The sequence below is a fragment of the Leucoraja erinacea genome, chromosome 8 (genome assembly GCF_028641065.1).
Source record: "Leucoraja erinacea ecotype New England chromosome 8, Leri_hhj_1, whole genome shotgun sequence".
NCBI classification, from domain to species: Eukaryota; Metazoa; Chordata; class Chondrichthyes; order Rajiformes; family Rajidae; genus Leucoraja; species Leucoraja erinaceus.
This window is the reverse complement of record NC_073384.1, coordinates 45,311,434-45,336,131: the sequence shown is the minus strand read 5'-3', so window position 1 is coordinate 45,336,131 and position 24,698 is coordinate 45,311,434. Positions and strand designations below refer to the sequence as shown.

The 24,698-nt window shown below is 44.4% G+C and overlaps 1 protein-coding gene across 1 annotated transcript in view; it reads right to left on the bottom strand.

Moving 5' to 3' along the window:
• LOC129699650 (neutral and basic amino acid transport protein rBAT-like) overlaps nucleotides 1-24,698 on the bottom strand; it is a 114,563-nt gene that overhangs the window by 63,508 nt on the left and 26,357 nt on the right. Inside the window, exons 2-4 of the mRNA XM_055639626.1 lie at nucleotides 19,307-19,477; nucleotides 19,116-19,216; nucleotides 18,944-19,024 (exon numbers count right to left, since the gene is read on the bottom strand). Coding sequence (XP_055495601.1) covers nucleotides 18,944-19,024; nucleotides 19,116-19,216; nucleotides 19,307-19,477 — 353 coding nt within the window. The remainder of the gene's footprint in view (nucleotides 1-18,943; nucleotides 19,025-19,115; nucleotides 19,217-19,306; nucleotides 19,478-24,698) is intronic.

The following is a 24,698-nucleotide window of genomic DNA, read 5'->3' as shown; positions in this document are numbered from 1 at the left end:
ATTGTCATTGTCAGTGTACAGTACAGAGACAACGAAATGCATGGATCACACGAAATCTAACAAATTATTCCATGCATCCATCTGCCTTATCGTCTTATTGCTACCCTCACTTGCACATGGCATCGATAGTAATCCAAAGTTTACCACCTGCAAGGTTCTGCATTTTAACCTTTTGCTTAATTCACTCTGCAGGACCCATCCCTTTTCCTACCTATGTCATTTATGCCAAAGTGCACAATTACTTCTGGCTGCTCCCCCTCCCCCTTGAGACTGTTCTGCAGCCACTCCAAGACATCCTGATTTCACCAAGATGGCTGCTCGCCAGGACGCTGTGGCTGTGAGCTCTCCTAGATTGAACTGTTTTTTCCTCTTACCTCTGTTTGTTTGGTGGGGATTGTGCCAGGGTAGTCCAAACACGATTCGCTTCACCCGAGAATCGCTAACTTTTATTGGAAAGACGCAACAACTTGTTTCCAACTTTCCAACATACACACGAGATTCCAGCAGAGATCAGCAGAGCACCGGGGTCCCCATGGATAACCTCCCCCAGCAGTCACCGCAGGAGACGGAGAGACTGCAAACAGAAGCGAGGGCATTGAGCCAGCGTGCTAACTCGGCTAAAGAGGAATCCGCACAGACCACCACTCCCCAGCCTCTTTGTCTCCACGCCAGGTCTCTTAACAACAAGATGGACGAACTAAGACTCTGTTTTTCATCACAATCAGCTATCCAGGATAGTTGTGTTCTGATAATCAGTGAGACCTGGCTCCATCCTGGAATACCTGATGCTGCTATCGAGCTAGCGGGCCAGGCTACTCACTGCAGCGACAGAACCAAAGCCTCAGGTAAACAAAGCGGGGGGGGGGGGCCTGGTTGTTTTTATGAACATTAACTGGACTACGGATGCTACTGTTACTGAGAGACATTGCTCACCAGACCTAGAAATGATGGTAGTTAAATGCAGACCCTACCATCTCCCAAGAGAGTTTTCTGTGGTTTTTATTACAGCCGTGTACTTAGCTCCGGAGGCTAAAGCTAATGTAGCACTGGGCTACCTGCTAAATGCGATCAACAAACAACAGAACTCACATCCTGATGGGGTTTTTATCGTGGCTGGTGACTTTAATCACACCAACTTAAAGAAAGTACTGCCACGGTTTGTGCAACATGTTAAATGCCCAACTCGAGGGGAAAACACACTAGACTGTGTTTATTCTAACATTCCTAAAGGTTACAGAGCCTACCCCTCCCCCCCACCCCCCTTGGACAGTCGGACCACCAGTCATTGTTGTTAATCCCAGCCTACATCCCCATCAGTAGAAAGCAGAAACCCACTACCAGGATCATTAAAACTTGGCCAGAGGATGCAACCTTACAACTGCAGGACTGCTGCAGGACTGCTTTCAGAGCACAGACTGGAGTCTATTTTATAACCAGGACCTAGAAGAGTACGCTGCAGCAGTACTCTTCTACATCAGATGTTGTGTGGAATGTGTCACCATCAACAAGTGCATCCGTGTCTTTCCGAACAGGAAACCATGGATGACTACGGAGGTCCAGCGTCTTCTGAAGGAGCGGGACTTGGCCCACAAATCTGGCAACAAAGAACTGTACAGCGCTGCCAGACACAATCTTAAGCGGGGCATTAAATCAGCTAAAATGTCCTACAAGGAGAAGATCGAGGACCATTTCACCTCCAGTGATACAGCACGCATGTGGCAGGGAATACATCACCTAACAAACCTCAGGGGCAGCAGGGATCCACCGATAGCTGCAAATACATCGCTGGCAGAGGAGCTCAACCACTTTTTTGCCCGTTTCGAGAGAGGTCTGAATGAAAGAACCTCTCTCCAACTGGACCCTGCTGACCAGCCACTTACCCTCCAGTTAGAGGAGGTAAAGCGGGCCCTGAGAACTGTTAATGCTAGTAAGGCTGCTGGCCCGGATGAGATCCCAGGCAGGGTGCTCCGGGACTGTGCTCACCAGCTCGCTGGGGTATTCATAGACATTTGTAATCTTTCCCTAGCACACTCCTCCGTGCCAACGTGCCTGAAAACCACCACTATCATCCCGGTGCCCAAGCAGACAAACATCAACTCCCTCAATGACTACAGGCCTGTTGCTCTTACATCTGTAGTCTCCAAGTGCTTTGAAAGGCTGGTCCTAGGTCACCTTAAATTATCTCTCCCCCCCCCTCCCCCCCTCACTCGACCCACACCAGTATGCATATAGGGCTGACAGATCTACAGAGGATGCCATAAACACTGTCCTCCATGCTGCACTACAACACCTAGAGGAGAAGGGGTCATATGTCAGGATGCTTTTTGTTGATTACAGCTCAGCTTTTAATACAATCATACCCAGCAAGCTGATCACAAAAATGCTAGACCTTGGCCTCAGTAGTCAACTGTGTCGGTGGATATTGGACTTTCTCAGTGAACGCCCACAGACGGTGAGACTTGGACCCTACACCTCAACATCCCTAACCTTCAGCACAGGAGCACCGCAGGGCTGTGTGCTCAGTCCGCTCCTCTACGCCCTATACACACATGACTGCTTGCCCCATCACCCCGTAATAGGACGATACAACCGTGGTGGGGCTCATCCCAAATGGAAACGAGGTCGCCTATAGAGAGGAGGTGCACAGACTTTCTGAGTGGTGTGCTCACAACAATCTCTCTCTGAACACTAAAAAGACAAAGGAGATCATCACTGATTTCAGGTGACATAGAGCGGAGCTCAGGCCACTGGAGATAGGGGACGAGGAGGTGGAGAGGGTGCCTAGTTTTAACTTTCTGGAGATCAACATCAGTGAGGTTCTTAAATGGTCTGTGAACTCTGCTGTAGTTGTAAAAAAGGCGCAACAGAGACTTTACTTCCTCAGAACACTGAGGAAGGCCCATCTGTCTGCTAAACTGCTGGAGTCTTTCTACCGCTGTTCGGTAGAAAGTATACTGACTTACTGCATAACTGCCTGGTTTGGGAACTGTTCAGCAGCTGACAGAGCAGCTCTCCAGAGGGTGATAAAAACTGCCCAGGGTATCATTGGACTCCCCCTGCCCCCTCTGGAGGACATTTACCACTCCAGATGCCGCAGCAGGACCTATAATATCGTGAAAGACATTACACATCCTTGTCACCACCTTTTCACACTGCTGCCCTCAGGAAAAAGGTACAGGTCGCTAATGTCACGCACTGCCAGACTCAAGAACAGCTTTTACCCATCAGCAATCTTGGAACTGAACTCGGGAGCGGGTTATGGGGAAGGAGGGGCGGGTGGGAGAATGTTAATTTATGTAAATGTGAATCCATGGGTGAGTTTGGGGAGGGAGGGAGTGTAAAAAGTATGAGTATGTGAATGTTTGAAGTTCTTTTAAATGGAGAGACACAGTAATCTCGTTGTATGTGACACATGCAATGACAATAAAGCATTCTGATCTGATCTGATCCTGGATCCTGGCACCAGGGATGCACCAGACTTTACTGGAGTCCTGTTTGCTGCCACAGGATCTCCTATTTATCCCCCTATCTATTGAGACCCAAACACTATTGGTCTGCCTGACATCACCCTACCCCGTTGTGCCTCTGAGCCAGGCCCGATGCCACAGATCTGGCTACTGATGCTCTGCCCAGCACAGTCATCCCCCTCAACAGCATCAAAAATGGTATGCCTGTTTTGGAGATGAATTGCCATAGGGGATTCCTGAATTATTTTCCTACTCTCTACCCTGATGGTCATCCATCTATTCTGTGTGCAACTTAGATGTGACCACCTCTTGATAACTCCTATCTATGACTTCCTCACTCTCTTGGATGAGCCTAAGGTTGTCCAGCTGTAGCTCCAGTTCCCTAATGCAATTTTTAAGGAGCTGCACCTGGACGCACCACCTGCAGATGTAGTCCTCGGGTTCTTCCTGAGTTCCCACATCCTCAAAGGTCGAGCACTCTACTGCAGTAGCTTCCATCCCACCTTAGTGAAGTCACATTTATTTATATAGCACATTTAAAAAACAACTCTTGTTGACCAAAGTGTTTTACATTACATGCTTTACACCTTACATGGGCCAAGTAGCACTCTGACCAAACAGGAAGTGATAGACCAAGACTAATCCTGCAATAACTCTCACAGATGCCTCCTCGCCCCACTGTTCACTCCCACTATGGCCACTCTCACTATACTCGCTTCATTTAAAGGGTTACCTTCCTTTTATCGGTCAATTAACCAACCTGTGTTTCCGTATCACTTTTGGTAAAGATGAATAATTAGGTAATGGTAAAGTCAAGTCACGATAGGTTGTGGAGCAGGCAGCAGTGCATGGGCACTCTGAATACTTAGCTAAAGCTTTCATAAAGGTGCTAGAATGATCCACAGATTATAATAATTCTGCCATCAGGGGATAGCTCATCTGCCAATGGACAGTCTGTAACTTGATGGCTTAGTTTAGGAAATTAATGATAGAATATTATAAAGGAGGGCAGATTGCTGCCTGGGTATTAGGCACAGTGTTATATATTGTCATGAGCCAGGTATGTTGACAGAGTGGAATTCCTTGATTATTAATATTAGACTAATAGTAAGAAACGTGCTGTTTATCTAGTGTAGAAACCTGTGGACAGTGGTGCAGCTGGTAGAGCTCTTACCTCTCAGCACTAGAGACCTACATTCGATCCTGACCTTAGGTGCTGTCTTATGAGGGGTTTGCACATTCTCTCTGATTGGGTGGGTTTCCTCTGGATGCTCTGGTTTCCTCCCACATCCCAAAGACGTGCATGTTTGTAGATTAATTGGCCTTTGTAAAAATGCCCCTGGTGCGTAGATGAGAACGTGGAATAAAGCAGAACTAGTTTCCATACTGTATCTCTAAACTAAACTGCTGTATAGTAAACTCTTGTTACAATGGACCATGGGGGGGGGGAAGAGAATGGTGGCTGCTATTGCCGATTGTCCGTTGTAACAAAAGTTTACTTTGGTTTAGGGATACCAGCCCTTCAGTCCACTGAGTCCACGCCGACCAATGATCACTCATACATTAGTTCCATCCTACACACTAGGGACAATTTATAAATGTCAATTAAACTACAAACCTGCATGTCTTTGGAAGGTGGGAGGAAACCAGAGTACCCAGAGAAAACCCATGCGGTCACAGGGAGAATGTACCATGCCGCCCCTAAAGATATTAGCATTGTATGTAGTTGAAAAAACTAACTGAAGATGATGGTTAATGGATAAAAGGACCCAAAATGCTGGAGTAACTTAATGGGTCAATAGACAATAGACAATAGGTGCAGGAGTAGGCCATTCGGCCCTTCGAGCCAGCACTGCCATTCAATGTGATCATGGCTGATCATACCCAATCAGTAGCCCGTTCCTGCCTTTTCCCCATATCCCCTGACTCCGCTATCTTTAAGAGCCCTATCCAGCTCGCTCTTAATAGCATCCAGAAAACCTGCCTCCACAGCCCTCTGTGGCAGAGAATTCCACAGACTCACAACTCTCTGTGAGAAAAAGTGTTTCTTCGTCTCCATTCTAAATGGCTTATCCCTTATTCTTAAACTGTGGCCCCTGGTTCTGGACTCCCCCAACATCGGGAACATGTTTCCTGCCTCCAGCGTGTCCAAACCCTGAACAATCTTATATGTTTCAATAAGATCTCCTCTCATCCTTCTAAACTCCAGAGTGTACAAGCCCAGCTGCTTCATTCTTTCTGCATATGACAGTGTCGCCATTAACCTTGTAACCTACGCTGCACTTTCAGGTAGCATTGCTGGTGAACATGGAAAGGTGACATCAGGACCCTTCTTCAGACCGATTCAGTCTGCTCAGTTAAGGGCCTGTCCCACTTGACGATTTTTTAGGCGACTGCCGGCATCATTGACTGACGTATCAGGTCACCAAAAAATTTGTGGTGTGATGTGGTGTGATGTGGCGTGACACGGCGTGATGACGTATGGCATGCAGTGTTTTTTCAAGTGTCGCAACATTTTTTTTGTCGCCGCTGTATTTTGAAATGATCAAAATCTTTTGGCGACACTGATATTACGTCAGCAGTTCTTGGTTCTTGGTTTCTTGGTCCTCCAAAATATTCCAAATGGAATTTAAACTGGAGGTGGTGAAGGGAGGGCTTAAGCCAGAAAGGGTTATTGGGAAGAAAGAGCTACTTTAAATTTAGTTGCATCTGGTTGGGTAACTATAGTTGGGTGGAGATTATTCCATGCTTTAATTGTGCGGGGCAAGAACGAAGTGTTGTATACATCTGTCTTTGTAGCTGGGATCACAAATTGGATCGAGTGCCCTCGTCTGCTCCTAATTGGTTTGGGTTTGGTGTAGGTCTTGTAGTCTATGTCGAGCTGACCATTTAACATTTTGTAAAAACAGGTCAAACGGTGAGCTTCACGTCGGTCTGTCTTGCTGCCGAAAAAATCAGCAAGTGGGCCAGGCCCTTTACTGCAGCACTTTGTGACGTTTCATCTTAAAACTAGACAGCAATGCCGCTGGTCTGCACCGGCGAGCAATTCTTTATCCACCGTAAGCTCCCTTGACACCTCTGTTCTTGGAGTTCATGTTTTAGCCTCTGTTGACAGGGCTTTCTTCAGGCCTCCTCACTCCGTCTTGTGGGCGTCCACCTCCTCTCAGCTGCTGCCGCTCCAGTGTGGAGTATGTTGGTGAATCCGGGGGAGGAGGAGGAGGGGGCGGTAGTGGAGGGGGGAGAGAAGCCGAGTGGACAGAGTGATGGAAGGAGGAAGAGGCGGCGGCGAAAGTTGAGCGGGTAGCTGACAAAGCGACGCCCGATAGAAAGAAGCAGCAGCAGGTGGGACGAGAGAGAGCCCCACTGTGACTGAGAGTGTCTTGTCAGCGGCAGCATCCTGAAGAATGTGTTATCCCCATGTGGCCACAACGTGAGCTGCAATAGCTGCGTCTATCGGACTGTGGGGTGAATGAAAAAGGGCTCCCTGGTGCACTTTCCAAGTCAGGGGTGGTGGCAGAAGTCGGGATGCTAAGTGGCCAACGAGGCATTGGCAGGTCCTGTTTCACTCTGAGGACACCCCTGATGACTTTGCAGATTCAGTGCTATACAATGTTGCTAATTACACTTGTGATATCACCCACCCCAAGAATGTCTGAAGCCATTGATTTCATTATCATCTAATTTTGTTCAGAGTATATTGGGCAGTCAAATGTGCTAAATGCATTTCACTGTATGCCATTTATTTATATTTCATGCTTATGCCTGTCAGGTGACCAACAACATTGCACACAATGCTATCTGGAAGGTGGTTGTTGTATTAAAATATAACCAGGCAACTGTTGCTACTTTAAAATCCGCTGCTTCCTTCAACATGCATTGATCTTTGGTGCTCACCAGAATAATGCAATAGTCATTGATTGTCATTGAGATTCTGACCAGACTGAGAGTTGTGGTTTCCTAATGAACATTCACACAAAAGAACACTTAATTCATTGGTAACTGTTCAATTTCTTTTTTGGGGGTATCCTTTTATGCAAGTAACACCTTATGTGTACTTAAAATAAGCACACAATTCTTGCAGTTTTGATTTGAAAGAGTGAACAGCAGGCTCCTTGCTGCCAGAAAAAGTACTTGGCCTTCTGAAAAGACAACTTGGGAATAGAACTTATGAGGTAGCTATTAAAATTGGAGATGTATTGGAAGAAGGATGAAGAGTTCCACGAGGAGCTAGGTGCTTGGTGGGTATGGGACCGAGGTACGAGGACATGGAGAAATAGTATGAAAGTAACAGCTGGAAAAACAATGATTGATATCACATGATTCAGCAGTGCTGAAGCATCTTCTAGGTGAGAGAAGATTCCCTAGAATGTTGTATCAAACCTCTGAAATATTTTATTCAGCCTGCAAGACCATGAGACATAATCGTACATAACTGAAACAGGCCCTTTGGCCAAACTCATTCATGCCGACCAACTTGCCCACCTGAATCGATCTCATTTGCTTGGCTTTGGCCCACATCTCTCTAAACCATTGCTAACCATATGACTGCCCAAATTTCAATTGGGGTCAGTTGTCACTGGGTTAGTCCACAGAGACATGCGAGAGTCGTTTAAAGGCCAGTTGATCAGCATGTTCCAGTAAGGAGGAGGGAGAAGGACGGCAAGGTAAGGAAACTGTGAATGCTCAAGGAAGTTGTAAACTTAGTCAGGAAACAAAATTAAGCGTATGTCAGATTTAAGAAGGTGGTATCAGACTTGCCCTATGAACAATAGGAAATAACTCAAGTGAGTGATTAGAAGGGCCAAAGGGGGCCATGGAATGTAATTGATGTGTCAGCTTAAGGAAAGTCCCAAGGCTTTTTAAATGCATGCTAAAAATAAGAGGATCAGGTAGAAGGTATGAGGACCATTCAAAGATAAAGGAGGGAATCGATGCTTAGAGTCGGAGGATGCAGGTGAGACGCCAAACACGTATTTTGCATCTGTATTCACCACAGCGAAGGACTTGGAGGACAGTGAGATCAATGTAGAGAATACAAATATGCTTAAGCAGTTTGAGATAGAGAAAGAAGTGGTTCTGAGGCTCTTGAAGGATGTTAAGGTGAATATGCCCCGAGGACCTGATGGGATCTATCCCAGGTTATTGAGTGAGGCAAGAGAGATTGCACGGTCCTTTGTGAGGATCTTTGTTTCTTCTTTAGTCACTGGCGTATGCCCGGAAGACTGGAGAGTGGCCAAAGTTGGTCCTTTGTTCAGGAAAGTAATTAGAAAGAATCCAGTGAACTTTAGGCCCTGAGCCTCATCAGTGGTAGGGAAGTTATCGGAGATATTTCTTTGAGAATGGATTTACTCCGCTTTGGAAGAGAATGGACTAATTAGGGATAGCCAGCATGGCTTTGTACATGACACGTCGTAACTCACAAAGTTAATTGTTTTTTCTGAGGAGATGACAAAGGAGATTGATGAAGGTAGGGCAGTGGATGTTGTATGCATGGATTGTAGTAAAGCTTTTGATAAAGTCCCTCATGGTAGGTTGATGCAGAAGATTAAGATGTAAGGGATTCACTTGACCTGGTTGTATGGATTCAGAACTAGTTTATTCATAGAACAGAGGATTGTAGTGGAAGGCAGATATTCTAGCTGGAGGAGCTGTGAGCCAGTGGAATACCGCAACAATCAGTGCTGAGATCTCACTGTTAGTTATACCTAGAAGTAAATGTAAATGGGTTGGTGAATAGGATTGCGAAAAACACCAACATTGGAGGAATTACAGACAGTAAGGAAGGCTGTCAAAAGATACAGGGGGATATAGATCAGCTGCAGAAATGGGCGGAATAATAGATGGAGTTTAACCTGAGCAAGTGTGACATGTTGCACCGTGGGTGGTTACATGCAAAGAAAGAGTAAACCGTTACTAGTAGGTATGTTACAATACTTACCTTCAGCAGCATTGCAGTTCTGTCACTGGCCGTGTGCGCGACTTTGATTTAAATCTTTTTATTTGAATTTCACAGCAATTTGCATACATACAATGATAACAGACAGTGACAGTCAAGGCATAATTGTGCAACAGTATGTAAGCGAACCTCAAAGCCTTTACCCTTACCCACCTTCAACCCACCCGAATCAGGTCGGAATCAAATGGGGACAAACAACACTTACATACATACACATCCACACAAATATGGTAAGATAAAAGAAACAAAAAGTACTAAAAAAAAAAGAAAAAAAAAAAAAAAGAAAAAAAAAGAAAAAAAAAACTAAAAAAGTAAATAAGTAAGTAATTAAATAAATAAGGGGGGGGGGGGGTTAAGGGAGAGCAGCTGCAGTAGAGCAGAACAATGGTGGAGAGCACTCAGTCCTCTTCCGAGTCCGGGGACAAGTTGAGAGAGTTAACAAGTTCCAAGTATCTAGGAATGTCTTGGTAGAGCCTTTGAGAGAGAACCTAAGTTTTTCAAGTTTGAAATTGTAAAGCACCTCCTTAATCCATCGGGTGTGTGTCGGGGGACAGGTGAGCCTCCAGTTAAGCAAGATCAGTCTCCGGGCTAACAAGGTTGTAAAAGCTAGAACCCGTTTCACCGCAACAGAGAGGTTGGTGTTGGAAGGGGTACCGAAAATGGCTGACAGTGGGTTTGGAGGAATAGTCTGGCCGTAGGCTCTGCTTATCAAGTCGAAAGCACTCCTCCAAAAGTCTGCTAGCTTAGGGCAAGACCAAAACATATGGCTATGGTTGGCAGGAGATTGATTACATCTGTTGCAGGTGTCCCTAACAGCGGGGCGCGACTTTGGCGCCTTTGAGGAGGGGGGCGGGATTAAAATGCTGTTTTCTCCTGCCTGTCCGAGATATATTTTCTCGGGCTTCTACCTGACGCTGAAAATTTGTTTTGCCTGCCGTTCTCTGAATTTTTTTTTTTAAACAGCGGGACAATTTCAGCGCTGGAGTAAAATGAAAAGCGACTTCTAACGCCGTCAACGCAGGCAACGGAACGGATCTCACGTACGGGACAAAGCAAGGTAAGTCGTTTATTTTACATATAAACTTGCTTCTTAGCAATGACTTTAATCAAAATTTCACTTTGCGAAAATGTGATTAAGGCGCCATACGAACCGGCACCGCAAACCGCACCGTTCCTATCGATCGCGTTCCACAAAAACCCATTCACAAAATGATTAAAATGGCCATTAATTTACGGGAAATAAAGTCAAAGTCAAAGCCAAAGTATCCTTGATTGTCATTCAGACCTTTCGGTCTGAACAAAATTTCGTGCCTGCAGTCATACATATAATAAAACTACCAAAAACGCACAATAAACACAAATTTAACATCCACCACAGTGAGTTCACCAGGGACCTCCTCACTGTGATGGAAGGCATAAATCTTTGTCTTTGTCTCTTCCCTCCTTGTTCTCCCTCTGCGCTGAGGCGTTCCAGGCCTCCGATGTTGTGACCCCGCCAGGTGATGGTAAGCAAGTCCTGTGGCTGAAGCCAGCTCCACGAACAGGCCAGTTCAAACTCCGCGGCCCGGGGTGGTCGAAGCTGCCGAAGCTGCCTCCAGTCCAGCGGACGAAGCTGTGATTGCGGGAGCTCCGGAAAAAACAGGTCACTGATCTGGGACCTGCGAGCACCCGAAGATGTCGTCCACTGGGCCCGCGGCCGAGTCTACGAAGTCGGGCCGCCACCGTCGGCGGAACGCCGCCACAGCACCGAAGCCGCGCCGCCGGAACGCCGCCACGGCTCCAAGTCGAGCCGCCGCCGCCGCTGGAACGCCGCCACAGCCCCGGGGCCGCCAGGTCCGCCATTAGGCCTCAGCGCAGACGGAGGCGGGGGACACAACAAGAAAAAGTCACATCCCCCCGAAGGAAGAGACTAAAACGACTAAATTCCTTCCATTTGGCCTATAAATTCATGACAATGAGATTTAAAAATCATGTTATATTGTGAATTCTTGTGTGAATGTTATTTGGACACTTAGGCTATTTTAAAATGTTAACTTCTTAAGAAATGGATAGATGTTTAGATCTAGTAATTGAATTTTGTAATTAGCTACAATTAGGTAACTAACTCATTATATGCTTTAATTTCAGGTCATCCAAGTAAGATTGTTTCATATTTGTTTCAGAATGCTTCAATCCACAATAGCTGAACATTTCTTTCAGTTCTCTTAATTTTTAAGAAAGTTATGGGCTTTTGACTGCCCTCGATCACAGCTTTTGAGTTAAGTCAATAGAAAAGCAATAGGGAACAAGATGCTAATTTCAGAGTATGAAAATGGCCATAACATTTTTAATACTGAAGATATGAAAATGAATTAGGTGTCAAATTGAACTTTGTTTTATGTTTTATCTGATGGGATAAATTGCAGACTTGATTTTTAAAATCTCAAAATCTTGTAACATTGCTATTACTAACAAGACTCTTAACAGCATTGATGTGCAGAGGGATCTTGGAGTCCAAATTCATAACTCACTAAAGATGGCAGCACAAGTAGGTAGGGTGGTAAACAAGGCAAATTGTATACTTGCCTTCATTGGTTGGGGCATTGAATACATGAAGCAGCTCGATAAGACTTTGGTTAGATTGCATTTGGAGTATTACATGCAGTTCGGGTCGGCCCTTTGCAGGAAATATATGGAAGCATATATATATATATATATATATATATATATATATATAAGCATCTAGATAAACAGGGTCTGATTAGGAACAGTCAACATGGATTTGTGCCTGGAAGGTCATGTTTGACTAATCTTCTTGAATTTTTTGAAGAGGTTACTAGGGAAATTGACGAGGGTAAAGCAGTGGATGTTGTCTATATGGACTTTAGTAAGGCCTTTGACAAGGTTCCTCATGGAAGGTTGGTTAAGAAGGTTCAACTGTTGGGTATAAATGCAAGAATAGCAAGATGGATTCAACAGTGGCTGAATTGGAGAAGCCAGAGGGTAATGGTGGATGGCTGTTTATCGGGTTGGAGGCAGGTGACTAGTGGGGTGCCTCAGGGATCTGTGTTGGGTCCTTTGTTGTTTGTCATGTACATCAATGATCTGGATGAAGGTGTGGTAAATTGGATTAGTAAGTATGCAGATGATACCAAGATAGGGGGTGTTGTGGATAATGAAGAGGATTTCCAAAGTCTACAGAGTGATTTAGGCCATTTGGAAAAATGGGTTGAAAGATGGCAGATGGAGTTTAATGCTGATAAATGTGAGGTGCTACACCTTGGCAGGACAAATCAAAATAGGACGTACATGGTAAATGGTAGGGAATTGAAGAATACAGTTGAACAGAGGGATCTGGGTATAACCGTGCATAGTTCCTTGAAGGTGGAATCTCATATAGATAGGGTGGTAAAGAAAGCTTTTGGTATGCTAGCCTTTATAAATCAGAGCATTGAGTATAGAAGCTGGGATGTAATGTTAAAATTGTACAAGGCATTGATGAGACCAAATCTGGAGTATGGTGTACAATTTTGGTCGCCCAATTATAGGAAGGATGTCAACAAAATAGAGAGAGTACAGAGGAGATTTACTAGAATGTTGCCTGGGTTTCAACAACTAAGTTACAGAGATAGGTTGAATAAGTTAGGTCTTTATTCTCTGGAGCGCAGAAGGTTAAGGGGGGACCTGATAGAGGTCTTTAAAATGATGAGAGGGATAGACAGAGTTGATGTGGACAAGCTTTTCCCTTTGAGAATAGGGAAGATTCAAACAAGAGGACATGACTTCAGAATTAAGGGACAGAAGTTTAGGGGTAATATGAGGGGGAACTTCTTTACGCAGAGAGTGGTGGCGGTGTGGAATGAGCTCCCAGTGGAAGTGGTGGAGGCAGGTTCATTGGTATCATTTAAAAATAAATTGGATAGGCATATGGATGAGAAGGGAATGGAGGGTTATGGTATGAGTGCAGGCAGGTGGGACTAAGGGGAAAAAAATTTGTTCGGCATGCACTTGTAGGGCCCAGATGGCCTGTTTCCGTGCTGTAATTGTTATATGGTTATATGGTTATATGGAAGGTTTGGTGAGGGTGCGGAAGAGGTTTACCAGAATGCTGCCTGGATTAGAGAGTTTCAGACACAGAAAGATGTTGGATAGACTTGGATTGTTCTCACTGAGACTTGATTGAAGTATATAAAATTATGAGAGGCACAGATAGGGTATACAGCCGGAACCTTTTTCCCAGAGTGGAAATGTCCAACACAAGAGGGTTTAGCTATAAGGTGATAGGGGGAAGTTTAATGGAGATGTGCGGGGCAAGTATTGTTTACACAGAGGGGCTTGGAATGCATTGCCAGCAGTGGTGGTGGAGACAGATGTGATAGTGGCATTTAAGAGACTTTTAGATAGGCAAATGCAAGTGCATGGAATAAAGGGATCATCTTCAGGCAGATAAGATCAGTTCAGATCGACATCATGTTAGGTGGAAGCATTGTGGGCTGAAGGGCCCATTTCTGTGCTGTACTGTTCTACGTCGTAAACAGTTTAGAAACCAATCTTTTAAATAATAATTACATTTTAAAAAAAAATTATTACTAAAAGAGAAAATACTGGATAAATGGACAATAAATGTTGACAACTCTTTGGTCTTGACAGTCCATTGAATACAAGAGTCAGTCGTATGCCTCAATGTCATCTACTTCTTGCCAAATACAGGAATGGACTACATTAATTTCTGAGGAATTGCCAATGGAACTGAATATTGTGAAATTATGAGGGAATATTCCCTCTGATTCCGGAAGGATGAAGTAGCTGGAAATTTATGATAGTGATACTAAGTTACTGCTGTTGACCTACACTGAATTCCAATACAGACTACAAATGATGCCCTTGCTAGTCTCTTGCTTTTTAGGGGTATTTTACTAATTCATTAGCGGGAAGGGAAAATTAGGTACAGGTGCACAACCTTTTATCCAAAATTCCAAATAACGAAAAGTTCCGAATAGCGGACATTTTTTCGGTCCTTGAAGAAAGGTCCTTGAAGACGTTCACCGAGGGCGGCCCGCAGAGGTGACAGCGGAACCTCCGGTCGGTCCTCGAAGAAAGGGGAACTAAATCCCCATTCATAAAAGAGAAGGTGAGGGTATATTGCGCGGGAGGGTTAATAATTGACAATCTGCTGCTGCCTGCCCGCTGAGTTAAAAAGTTCCCACGGTAGACTCACGATACACTGTGTATCGTGAGTCTTGCGTGGGAACTTTTTAAACTCAGCGGGCAGGCAGCAGCAGATTGTCGCTCCCTTCAGTTTCACCCCACCTACACCCCTCTGCTTCCCGGCCATGTGTGTGACCCCTTCCCTCCCCTCTCCAGCTCCCCGCCCATTGCACCGGCGCGGGGGCTTTGCACTGTCTTCACGTCGGCGATGCCAGCAGGTCAGTGCCAGTCACCGGAGACGTCAGGACCAACGGTACACTGACCCCCAGGCCCACTGCAAGCACGGAGATCCCAGAGACCCACAGCCAGCAGCAGCCCAGCCCAGTTCCAACTCCAGAGGAAAACTGCAAACTGGCCGGAGACGTCAGGACCACCAGAAGCCGCTCCCCGATGGGCCGCTACGGCGACACGTGGCAGTTCGCCCACAGCCCGAGCTGCGCCCCCTCATCGGGACACCGAACCCCAGGCCCACTGCAAGCACGGAAATCCCAGATCAGCAATTCCAGCCCAGCCCCGCTCCAACTCCAGAGGAACACGCTCCCCATAGGGGCAGAAGCTGATGGTGTGCAAGGTACGTCTTGTTCTTGGGGTGGCGCAGCTCGGGCTGTGGGCGAACTGCCACTTGTCGCCGTAGCGGCCCATCAGGGAGCGGGTTCCTCTGGAGTTGGAGGGGGAGGGGGGTATCGTGCTGTTCCAGGAACAGGGAGACACAGCGGCTTTTGAGAATGGTGGGCAATTACTTCCAAAGTTCTGCCCACACAGTCAGTACACCTCTCCTACACTCGTCTCCCACACTAAGATCATCTCGCAGAGAATGATCCCAGCCTAACCCTCCCTATTCTCTCCTATTCTACAAGAAAAAACTACATTGAAGACTCAAACTCGCGATTGAGTAACTGCCGGGATCGAGGCGCAAACTCGCGACCTTGCGGATATGAGGCGAGCACTCTACCAATGAGCCAGCCGTTAAAATCGACGCTAAAAATCTTCCGTTCCGAAAGCCGAAAAATTCCGAATTACGAAAAGTGTCTGGTCCCAAGGCTTTCGGATAAAAGGTTGTGCACCTGTAGTTATCAGAAGACTTCCTTACCCCTGTTTGATTAAGTCCCATAAGACTTCCTTGGGATCTGGCCCCTCCCTTTTCACTCAGATATGATTATGTATGTGGCTACCCTTAACCCTCTACCTAGAGATAAGGGCGAGTGACTAGAACCTAATATCGGGACTCAGCACTCTGACACAGAAGGAATAACGGTCCAAATCAACAAGCACAAGTTTACACCTCATTCCATACCATTAGAACCTACATAGTAATTGGCTCAGTTCTAGAATTTATTGCCTCTTTCTTCCAGCAATGCCAACCTTAAAGTTCTCCTCCACATCTCACATGGATCATAGATTCTGGACCATGACGTAACCAGTGAGCATCAGGCCATTGTGGCCTAGTTACTGCACTAATTTCCTGGGGGAATTTTCCTCCATAGATTGAGCCTTGTAGTCACTCAGACCTGCAAAGATTGCTTCTATTTTGCGCCCAAGATCCATAAGCAGGATTGTCAAGGTAGCATTATTTTCTTAGTCCATCAGTTATTTTTATCTACTTTCACTTCATCCTTTCTCCTGTGCTCTACTCTCTTTCCATCGACAAGGTCAGAAGGTTTTCAAGATAAGGACAAGGATTTTAAACCTGAAATATCAAGGAGAATGAAACCATTGTGTGAGTGAAAATCGTTACCTGTTGGATGAGAATGGTTTAAATTGTGATTAGGTACGTTTCTGTACACTAGCAAGGTATAAATAGACCTGAAACATTAATTCTAATACTCTTTCCATAGATGCTGCTATGAGTGTTTCCAACATTTTTTGCATTATTTCAGACTTCTAGCTTCTCCAGATGTTTCAATTTATTTTCAGAACACAGTAGAAGTATAGACTTGAAAACAAAGGTACGTCCAAGAAAATGTAAAAACCTGAGCTAATGAGGAGCCAAGAAATATTATGGGGCTGAACATTTGTTTTCAGCAATGATTATAAAATTGTCAATTTAGTATCCAACAGATAAAATTCAAATACAATAAACCCTTGTTATAGCGGACCACAGGGGTGGAATGGTGTTCGTTATTGCCGATTGTCTGCTATAACTGAGTAAGTTATTATCATTGTATGTAGTTGAAACAAAGAACTGCAGATGGTGGTTAATACATAAAGTGCTGGAGTAACTCAGCGTGCCAGGATCACCGCTGAAGAACATGGATTTGTGACGTTGGGACCCTTCTTCAGTGATTAAGTCTGCTGAGTTACTCCAGCACCTTGTGTTGTTTCAACTTAGTTAACAACACACGTGCAAGTTAGGCACTGATGCCACTGGTCTGTGCCAGTGAGCCCTTCTTCACTGGTTCAAGTGGCTCACGTTGTAGCCCCTGGTCATCAGCTCTTTCTTTGGGCTGCTGCCCATGGCAAGAAACGCTCAGTCACTGTGGGGCTCCCTCTCCTCTCACTAGCAGCCGCTTCCATGGTGGAGTATGTCGGCGACTCCGGGTGAAAAGGAGAAGGTTGTGGGGTGGGGGTGAATTATCAGAGTAATGGGAAGAGGAGTTGGTGGTGGCAGTTGAGCGAACAGCAGCCAAAGCCTCTGCTGAAAGCAAGAAGCTGCAGCAGATGAAAGGGGAGGGAACCCCATGGTGAACGAGCACCATCCTGATGGTACTGGTGGGCAGAAGAAAGCTCTGTCCCCTGGGGTTACAACATGAGCCACAACAACAGACATGTCACCAAACCACGCGGTGGGTGAGGAAGGGCTCACTGGTGCACCTTCCAAGTCAGGGGTGATGTTGGAAGTCGGAGCTCTGAATGGCAATGGAGACAGCATGAGCCGGGGGTGAGTCGGCAGGTTCGTCTGCTATATCCGCAATCTATTATAAAGGATTCGGTTAAAATGATGATTTACTGTGTAAGTATGGTCTTTGCTGCATTTGTCTAAACTCAGTGTAATTCTGGAAGTTTTCTGGAGAGGCTCAGGAGGAGGAAGAGTTGGTGATTGGCTGCAAGCATGGTGCAGTGCACAAGGACTGGATTATGGAAAATGCCCGGAGATCATAAAACATTTGTTGTGGAGTGAGGATTTTGAGGCTAGCAGTTGGAGCTGGAGAGCAGTTGCTGCAACCCAGAGGGAGATGGAAACGATTCAGTTGGCAATCAAAAAGCATTCACAACCAGGGAACTGCACTGAAGAGGGCAAATGGCAGCAGTTGAAAAGGAGAACAAGGGTTACCCTCACCCTGTTAGAGAGTCAGTGACTGAGAGTAAACGGAGAATCTTGAACAGCATGAGGATGTGTGGGATATCAGAGAGAGAAAACCTAATGAGGAGAGGAAGTTTGGAAAGGTGGGACAGAAGGAAAAGTTTCTGGGGGATTACTTGAAGGGGGAAAAATTAGTAGAGGGGACCGAAGGAGAAGGTAAGATCATGTGTGTATTGGTAGTGCGTATTGGGAGATACATGTATCTGTGTGATGGGGTGAGAAGTTAATTTTGCGGGAACAGATCAATCATTCTGATGACTCTCCTAAATGCTCAACTCTGATGCCACAATGTCTGCCAGAGAAAAAAATATACCCATTCCCATATCCATCGCTTCTTGCATAAGGTAATCAGAATCAAAACCATTCCTTGAAATGCTAGTTCTCACTGAGAATCTTTGACTTAGAATCATTGAGCACAGAAACAGCCCATCAGCTCACCATGTCTATGCCAACCATCAAGTACCTATCTACGCTAATCCTATTTAACAACAAAAACCCATCCAGATGCTTTTCAAATGTTGTGAAAGTATCTCCCTTCACCATATAATCTGGCAGTATGTAACCACCAGATTGTCACCACCCTTTGTGTAAAAAAAACATTCCTGTTCCCTCCAAACCTCTTATTCCTTATCTTTAATTTATACTCTCTGGTCCTAGACACCTCTGCCATGAAAAAGGTTTGTTACCATCTAGCCCTCTCATAATTTTGAGTACATCTATCAGATCCCCCCCCTTAGTTTCCTGTGATCAGAAAACAACCACATGTTATCCAATCTCTCCTGCCTTTAAAACTTATGCCAACTTCATGTGCAAGTTCTGAAAATATAAGTGTTGGGGATTCGTAACAATGGTGAGCATAACTTTGTGTACGTTTTGATGTAACAAAAACCCTTATGAAACTTTGGCAGAAAGTGACAGGGGTCCCCGAGCAGCATAACATTCAGTGCACTTTAGAACTTCCAGCTCTACTTGACAGAAAAGGTCAAAAGGAAGAATCTTAATTTAACTTAATTATTACAAAATAACTCTTACCTCGATTTGTTGCAAACTGAAAGTTTTCATTTTGATGAATATTCCATCCACTCCATGTTTGAACCAGTAATTAAATTCTGCCTAGAGAAGTTTCCAGAATCATTTGGACATTTATTGTTGCCATAAATTATAATTAAATGGAAAAAGTTAATTTTTAAATGTTCTTTGTTACCAATAAATGGTCCATAACGTCAGCTTCACTGTTAACATTAGCCCAAAAATCTTTTTCATGAGTTGCGACCGATGGGGTAAGATCAAAGATAATCTTAATACCTACAAGGCAATATTAAAAATAGAATTATAATAATTCAGTAAAGGCCCTACAAAAATAGGACATCAGTATAGATTGCACATACAACATACCATATCTTGAAGCTGCTTTTAACAAAGGACGAAGGTCATGTTCCTCACCGAAGCTGTCTTTCAATGATCTTGAAACATTTGATACCCGAGACCCATTCACATTAGTAAGAGGTACAATGATAAGAGCAACTACATGCAGCTCTGAGATGTAATGCAACTGCCGCTGAATTCCTAAAGGCAAATGAAAATCTGGATAGTTTTCCTAAAACAAATTTGCACAATCAAATAATTTGTAAACTTTTTCAATATTTAAAAATGCCTAATAATCAGTTCAAATGACCAAAGTGACAATGGCAACTCACAAATACAAATATAACCATATAACAATTACAGCACGGAAACAGGCCATCTCGACCCTTCTAGTCCGTGCCGAACACATAATCTCCCCTAGTCCCATATACCTGCGCTCAGACCATAACCCTCCATTCCCTTCCCATCCATATAACTATCCAATTTATTTTTAAATGATAAAAACGAACCTGCCTCCACCACCTTCACTGGAAGCTCATTCCACACAGCTACCACTCTCTGAGTAAAGAAGTTCCCCCTCATGTTACCCCTAAACTTCAGTCCCATAATTCTCATGTCATGTCCCCTTGTTTGAATCTTCCCTACTCTCAGTGGGAAAAGCTTTTCCACGTCAACTCTGTCTATCCCTCTCATCATTTTAAAAAACCTCTATCAAGTCCCCCCTTAACCTTCTGCGCTCCAAAGAATAAAGCCCTAACTTGTTCAACCTTTCTCTGTAACTTAGTTGCTGAAACCCAGGCAACATTCTAGTAAATCTCCTCTGTACTCTCTCTATTTTGTTGACATCCTTCCTATAATTAGGCCACCAAAATTGTACACCATACTCCAGAATTGGCCTCACCAATGCCTTGTACAATTTTAACATTACATCCCAACTTCTATACTCAATGCTCTGATTTATAAAGGCCAGCACACCAAAAGCTTTCTTTACCACCCTATCTACATGAGATTCCACTTTCAGGGAACTCTGCACAGTTATTCCCAGATCCCTCTGTTCACCTACATTCTTCAATTCCCTACCATTTACCATGTACGTCCTATTTTGATTTGTCCTGCCAAGATGTAGCACCTCACACTTATCAGCATTAAACTCCATCTGCCATCTTTCAGCCCACTCTTCCAACTGGCATAAATCTCTCTGTAGACTTTGAAACTCTACTTCATTACCCGCAACCCCACCTATCTTAGTATCATCTGCATACTTACTAATCCAATTTACCACACCATCATCCAGATCATTGATGTACATGACAAACAACAGTGGACCCAACACAGATCCCTGTGGCACCCCACTCATCACTGGCCTCCAACCTGACAAACAACCATCCGCCATTACTCTCTGGCATCTCCCATTCAGCCACTGTTGAATCCATCTTGCTACTCCACCATTAATACCCAACCATTGAACCTTCTTAACCAACCTTCCATGAGGAACCTTGTCAAAGGCCTTACTGAAGTCCATATACACAACATCCACTGCTTTACCCTCATCAATTTCCCGAGGAACATCTTCAAAAAATTCAAGAAGATTAGTTAAACATGACCTTCCAGGCACAAATCCATGTTGACTGTTCCTAATCAGACCCTGTTTATCCAGATGCTTATATATATTATCTCTAAGTATTCTTTCCATTAATTTGCCCACCACTGACGTCAAACTAACAGGTCTATAATTGCTAGGTTTACTCTTAGACCCCTTTTTAAACAATGGAACAACATGCGCAGTACGCCAATCCTCCGGCACTATTCCCGTTTCTAATGACATTTGAAATATTTCTGCCATAACCCCTGCTATTTCTACACTAACTTCCCTCAATGTCCTAGGGAATATCCTGTCCGGACCTGGAGACTTATCCACTTTTATATTTCTCAAAAGTGTCAGTACTTCCTCTTCTTTGATCCTCATAGTTTCCATAGCTATTCTACTTGTTTCCCTTACCTCACATAATTCAATATCCTTCTCCTTGGTGAATACCGAAGAAAAGAAACTGTTCAATATCTCCCCCATCTCTTTTGGCTCTGCAGATAGTTGTCCACTCTGACTCTCTAATGGACCAATTTTATCCCTCGTTATCCTTTTGCTATTAATATAGCGGTAGAAACCCTTCGGATTTACTTTTACCTTACTTGCCAAAGCAACCTCATATCTTCTTTTAGCTTTTCTAATTTCTTTCTTAAGATTCTTTTTACATTTTTTATACTCCTCAAGCACCTCATTTACTCCATGCTGCCTATAATTATTGTACATCTCCCTGTTTTTCCGAACCAAGTGTCCAATTTCCCTTGAAAACCATGGCTCTTTACAATTTTTATGATTTCCTTTCAATCGAACAGGGACATAAAGATTCTGTACTCTTAAAATTTCACCTTTAAATGTACTCCATTTCTCTTCCACATCTTTCCCATAAAACAAACTGTCCCAATTTACTCCTTTTAAATCCTTTCGCAAATCCTTTCGCATCTCCTCAAAGTTAGCCTTTCTCCAATCAAAAATCTCAACCCTAGGTCCAGTTTTGTCCCTCTCCATAATTATATTGAAACTAATGGCATTGTGATCACTGGACCCAAACTGTTCCCCAACGCATACCTCTGCCACCTGACCCATCTCATTTCCTAACAGGAGGTCCAGTACCGCCCCTTCTCTAGTAGGTACTTCTATGTATTGTTGCAAAAAACTATCCTGCACACATTTTACAAACTCCAACCCATCCAGCCCATTTACAGAATGTGTTTCCCAGTCTATGTGTGGAAAATTGAAATCTCCCACAATCATTACCTTGTGCTTACTATTAATATCTGCAATCTCCTTACATATTTGCTCTTCCAATTCTCACTCCCCATTTGGCGGTCTATAATACACCCCTATAAGTGTTGCTACCCCTTTCCCATTTCTCAGTTCCATCCAAATAGCCTCCCTAGACGAGCCCTCTAATCTATCCTGCCAAAGCACTGCTGTAATATCTTCCCTGATAAGCAATGCAACACCTCCAACTCTTGCCCCTCCAATTCTATCACACCTGAAGCAACGAAATCCTGGAATATTTAGTTTCCAATCACAGCCCTCCTGCTATACTATAATATACTATATACTATATGTAATATACTACCCCTATTAACATTAAATGACAAATAATCAATCAAAAAATAAAGCTCCAACACCAAGAATTTGCATTTCAACTTGGTACTATGCTATGAGTTTATAATAATCTTAAGGGCCTGTCCCACTGCAGCGACCTAATTGGCGAGTTTAGAAGAGTTTGAAAAAGTGTCATGTTGAAGACCTCCTTCTACTCTGTAGAAGACCTCCTTCGACTATGTTGAAGACTAGCTTCAGGAAAATTGGACATCGAATAGTGGAGAGTGAAGACGACCTCCTTTGACCTCCCTTCGACTATGTTGAAGACTATCTATGACTACCTTCCACTACCTTTGACTACCCTCGATTACCTACGAATAACATGTCAACCTACTACGACCTACTTCGACTAACCCTACAAGTAAAAAAAAAAAATCTATTTTTTCCATGGCGACCTTTTTTTACTCGCGGGCATTTTTCAGCATGTTGAAAAATACGCTGCAACCTAGCTGAGGCCTCGAGTACGCGGGGACTACTCTCGAGCATGAAGGAGAGTTACAAAGACCTCCTAGGACCTCATGTCGACCATGCTGCAAGTATGAGTTGAGGGCAAAAGGGGCTGTCCCACTTAGGGACCTAATCCGTGAGTTCTGGCTAGTTTGCCCTCAACACATAATCGCAGCATGGTCGACACAAGGTCGTAGGTCTATGTAACTCTCCTTCATGCTCGAGAGTAGTCCCCGTGTACCCGAGGCTTTAGCTAGGTCGCTGCGTATTTTTCAACGTTGAAAAATGCCCACGAGTAAAAATAGGTCGCCATGGAAAAAATCAATACTTTTTTTACTCGTAGGTTTAGTCGTAGTAGGTCAGCATAGAAACATAGAAATTAGGTGCAGGAGTAGGCCATTTGGCCCTTCGAGCCTGCACCGCCATTCAATATGATCATGGCTGATCATCCAACTCAGTATCCCGTACCTGCCTTCTCTCCATACCCCCCGATCCCCTTAGCCACATCTAACTCCCTCTTAAATATAGCCAATGAACTGGCCTCAACTACCCTCTGTGGCAGAGAGTTCCAGAGATTCACCACTCTCTGTGTGAAAAAGTTCTTCTCATCTTGGTTTTAAAGGATTTCCCCCTTATCCTTAAGCTGTGACCCCTTGTCCTGGACTTCCCCAACATCGGGAACAATCTTCCTGCATCTAGCCTGTCCAACCCCTTAAGAATTTTGTAAGTTTCTATAAGATCCCCTCTCAATCTTCTAAATTCTAGAGAGTATAAACCAAGTCTATCCAGTCTTTCTTCATAAGACAGTCCTGACATCCCAGGAATCAGTCTGGTGAACCGTCTCTGCACTCCCTCTATGGCAATAATGTCCTTCCTCAGATTTGGAGACCAAAACTGTACGCAATACTCCAGGTGTGGTCTCACCAAGACCCTGTACAACTGCAGTAGAACCTCCCTGCTCCTATACTCAAATCCTTTTGCAATGAAAGCTAACATACCATTCACTTTCTTTACTGCCTGCTGCACCTGCATGCCTACCTTCAATGACTGGTGTACCATGACACCCAGGTCTCGCTGCATCTCCCCCTTTCCCAATCGGCCACCATTTAGATAATAGTCTGCTTTCCCGTTTTTTGCCACCAAAATGGATAACCTCACATTTATCCACATTATACTGCATCTGCCAAACATTTGCCCACTCACCCAGCCTATCCAAGTCACCTTGCAGTCTCCTAGCATCCTCCTCACAGCTAACACTGCCCCCCAGCTTAGTGTCATCCGCAAACTTGGAGATATTGCCTTCAATTCCCTCATCCAGATCATTAATATACATTGTAAATAGCTGGGGTCCCAGTACTGAGCCTTGGGGTACCCCACTAGTCACTGCCTGCCATTGTGAAAAGGACTCGTTTACTCCTACTCTTTGCTTCCTGTTTGCCAGCCAGTTCTCTATCCACATCAATACTGAACCCCCAATGCCTTGTGCTTTAAGTTTGTATACTAATCTCTTATGTGGGACCTTGTCGAAAGCCTTCTGGAAGTCCAGATACACCACATCCACTGGTTCTCCCCTATCCACGCTACTAGTTACATCCTCGAAAAATTCGATAAGATTCGTCAGACATGATTTACCTTTCGTAAATCCATGCTGACTTTGTCCAATGATTTCACCACTTTCCAAATGTGCTGCTATCCCATCTTTAATAACTGACTCTAGCAGTTTCCCCAATACCGATGTTAGACTAACTGGTCTGTAATTCCCTATTTTCTCTCTCCCTC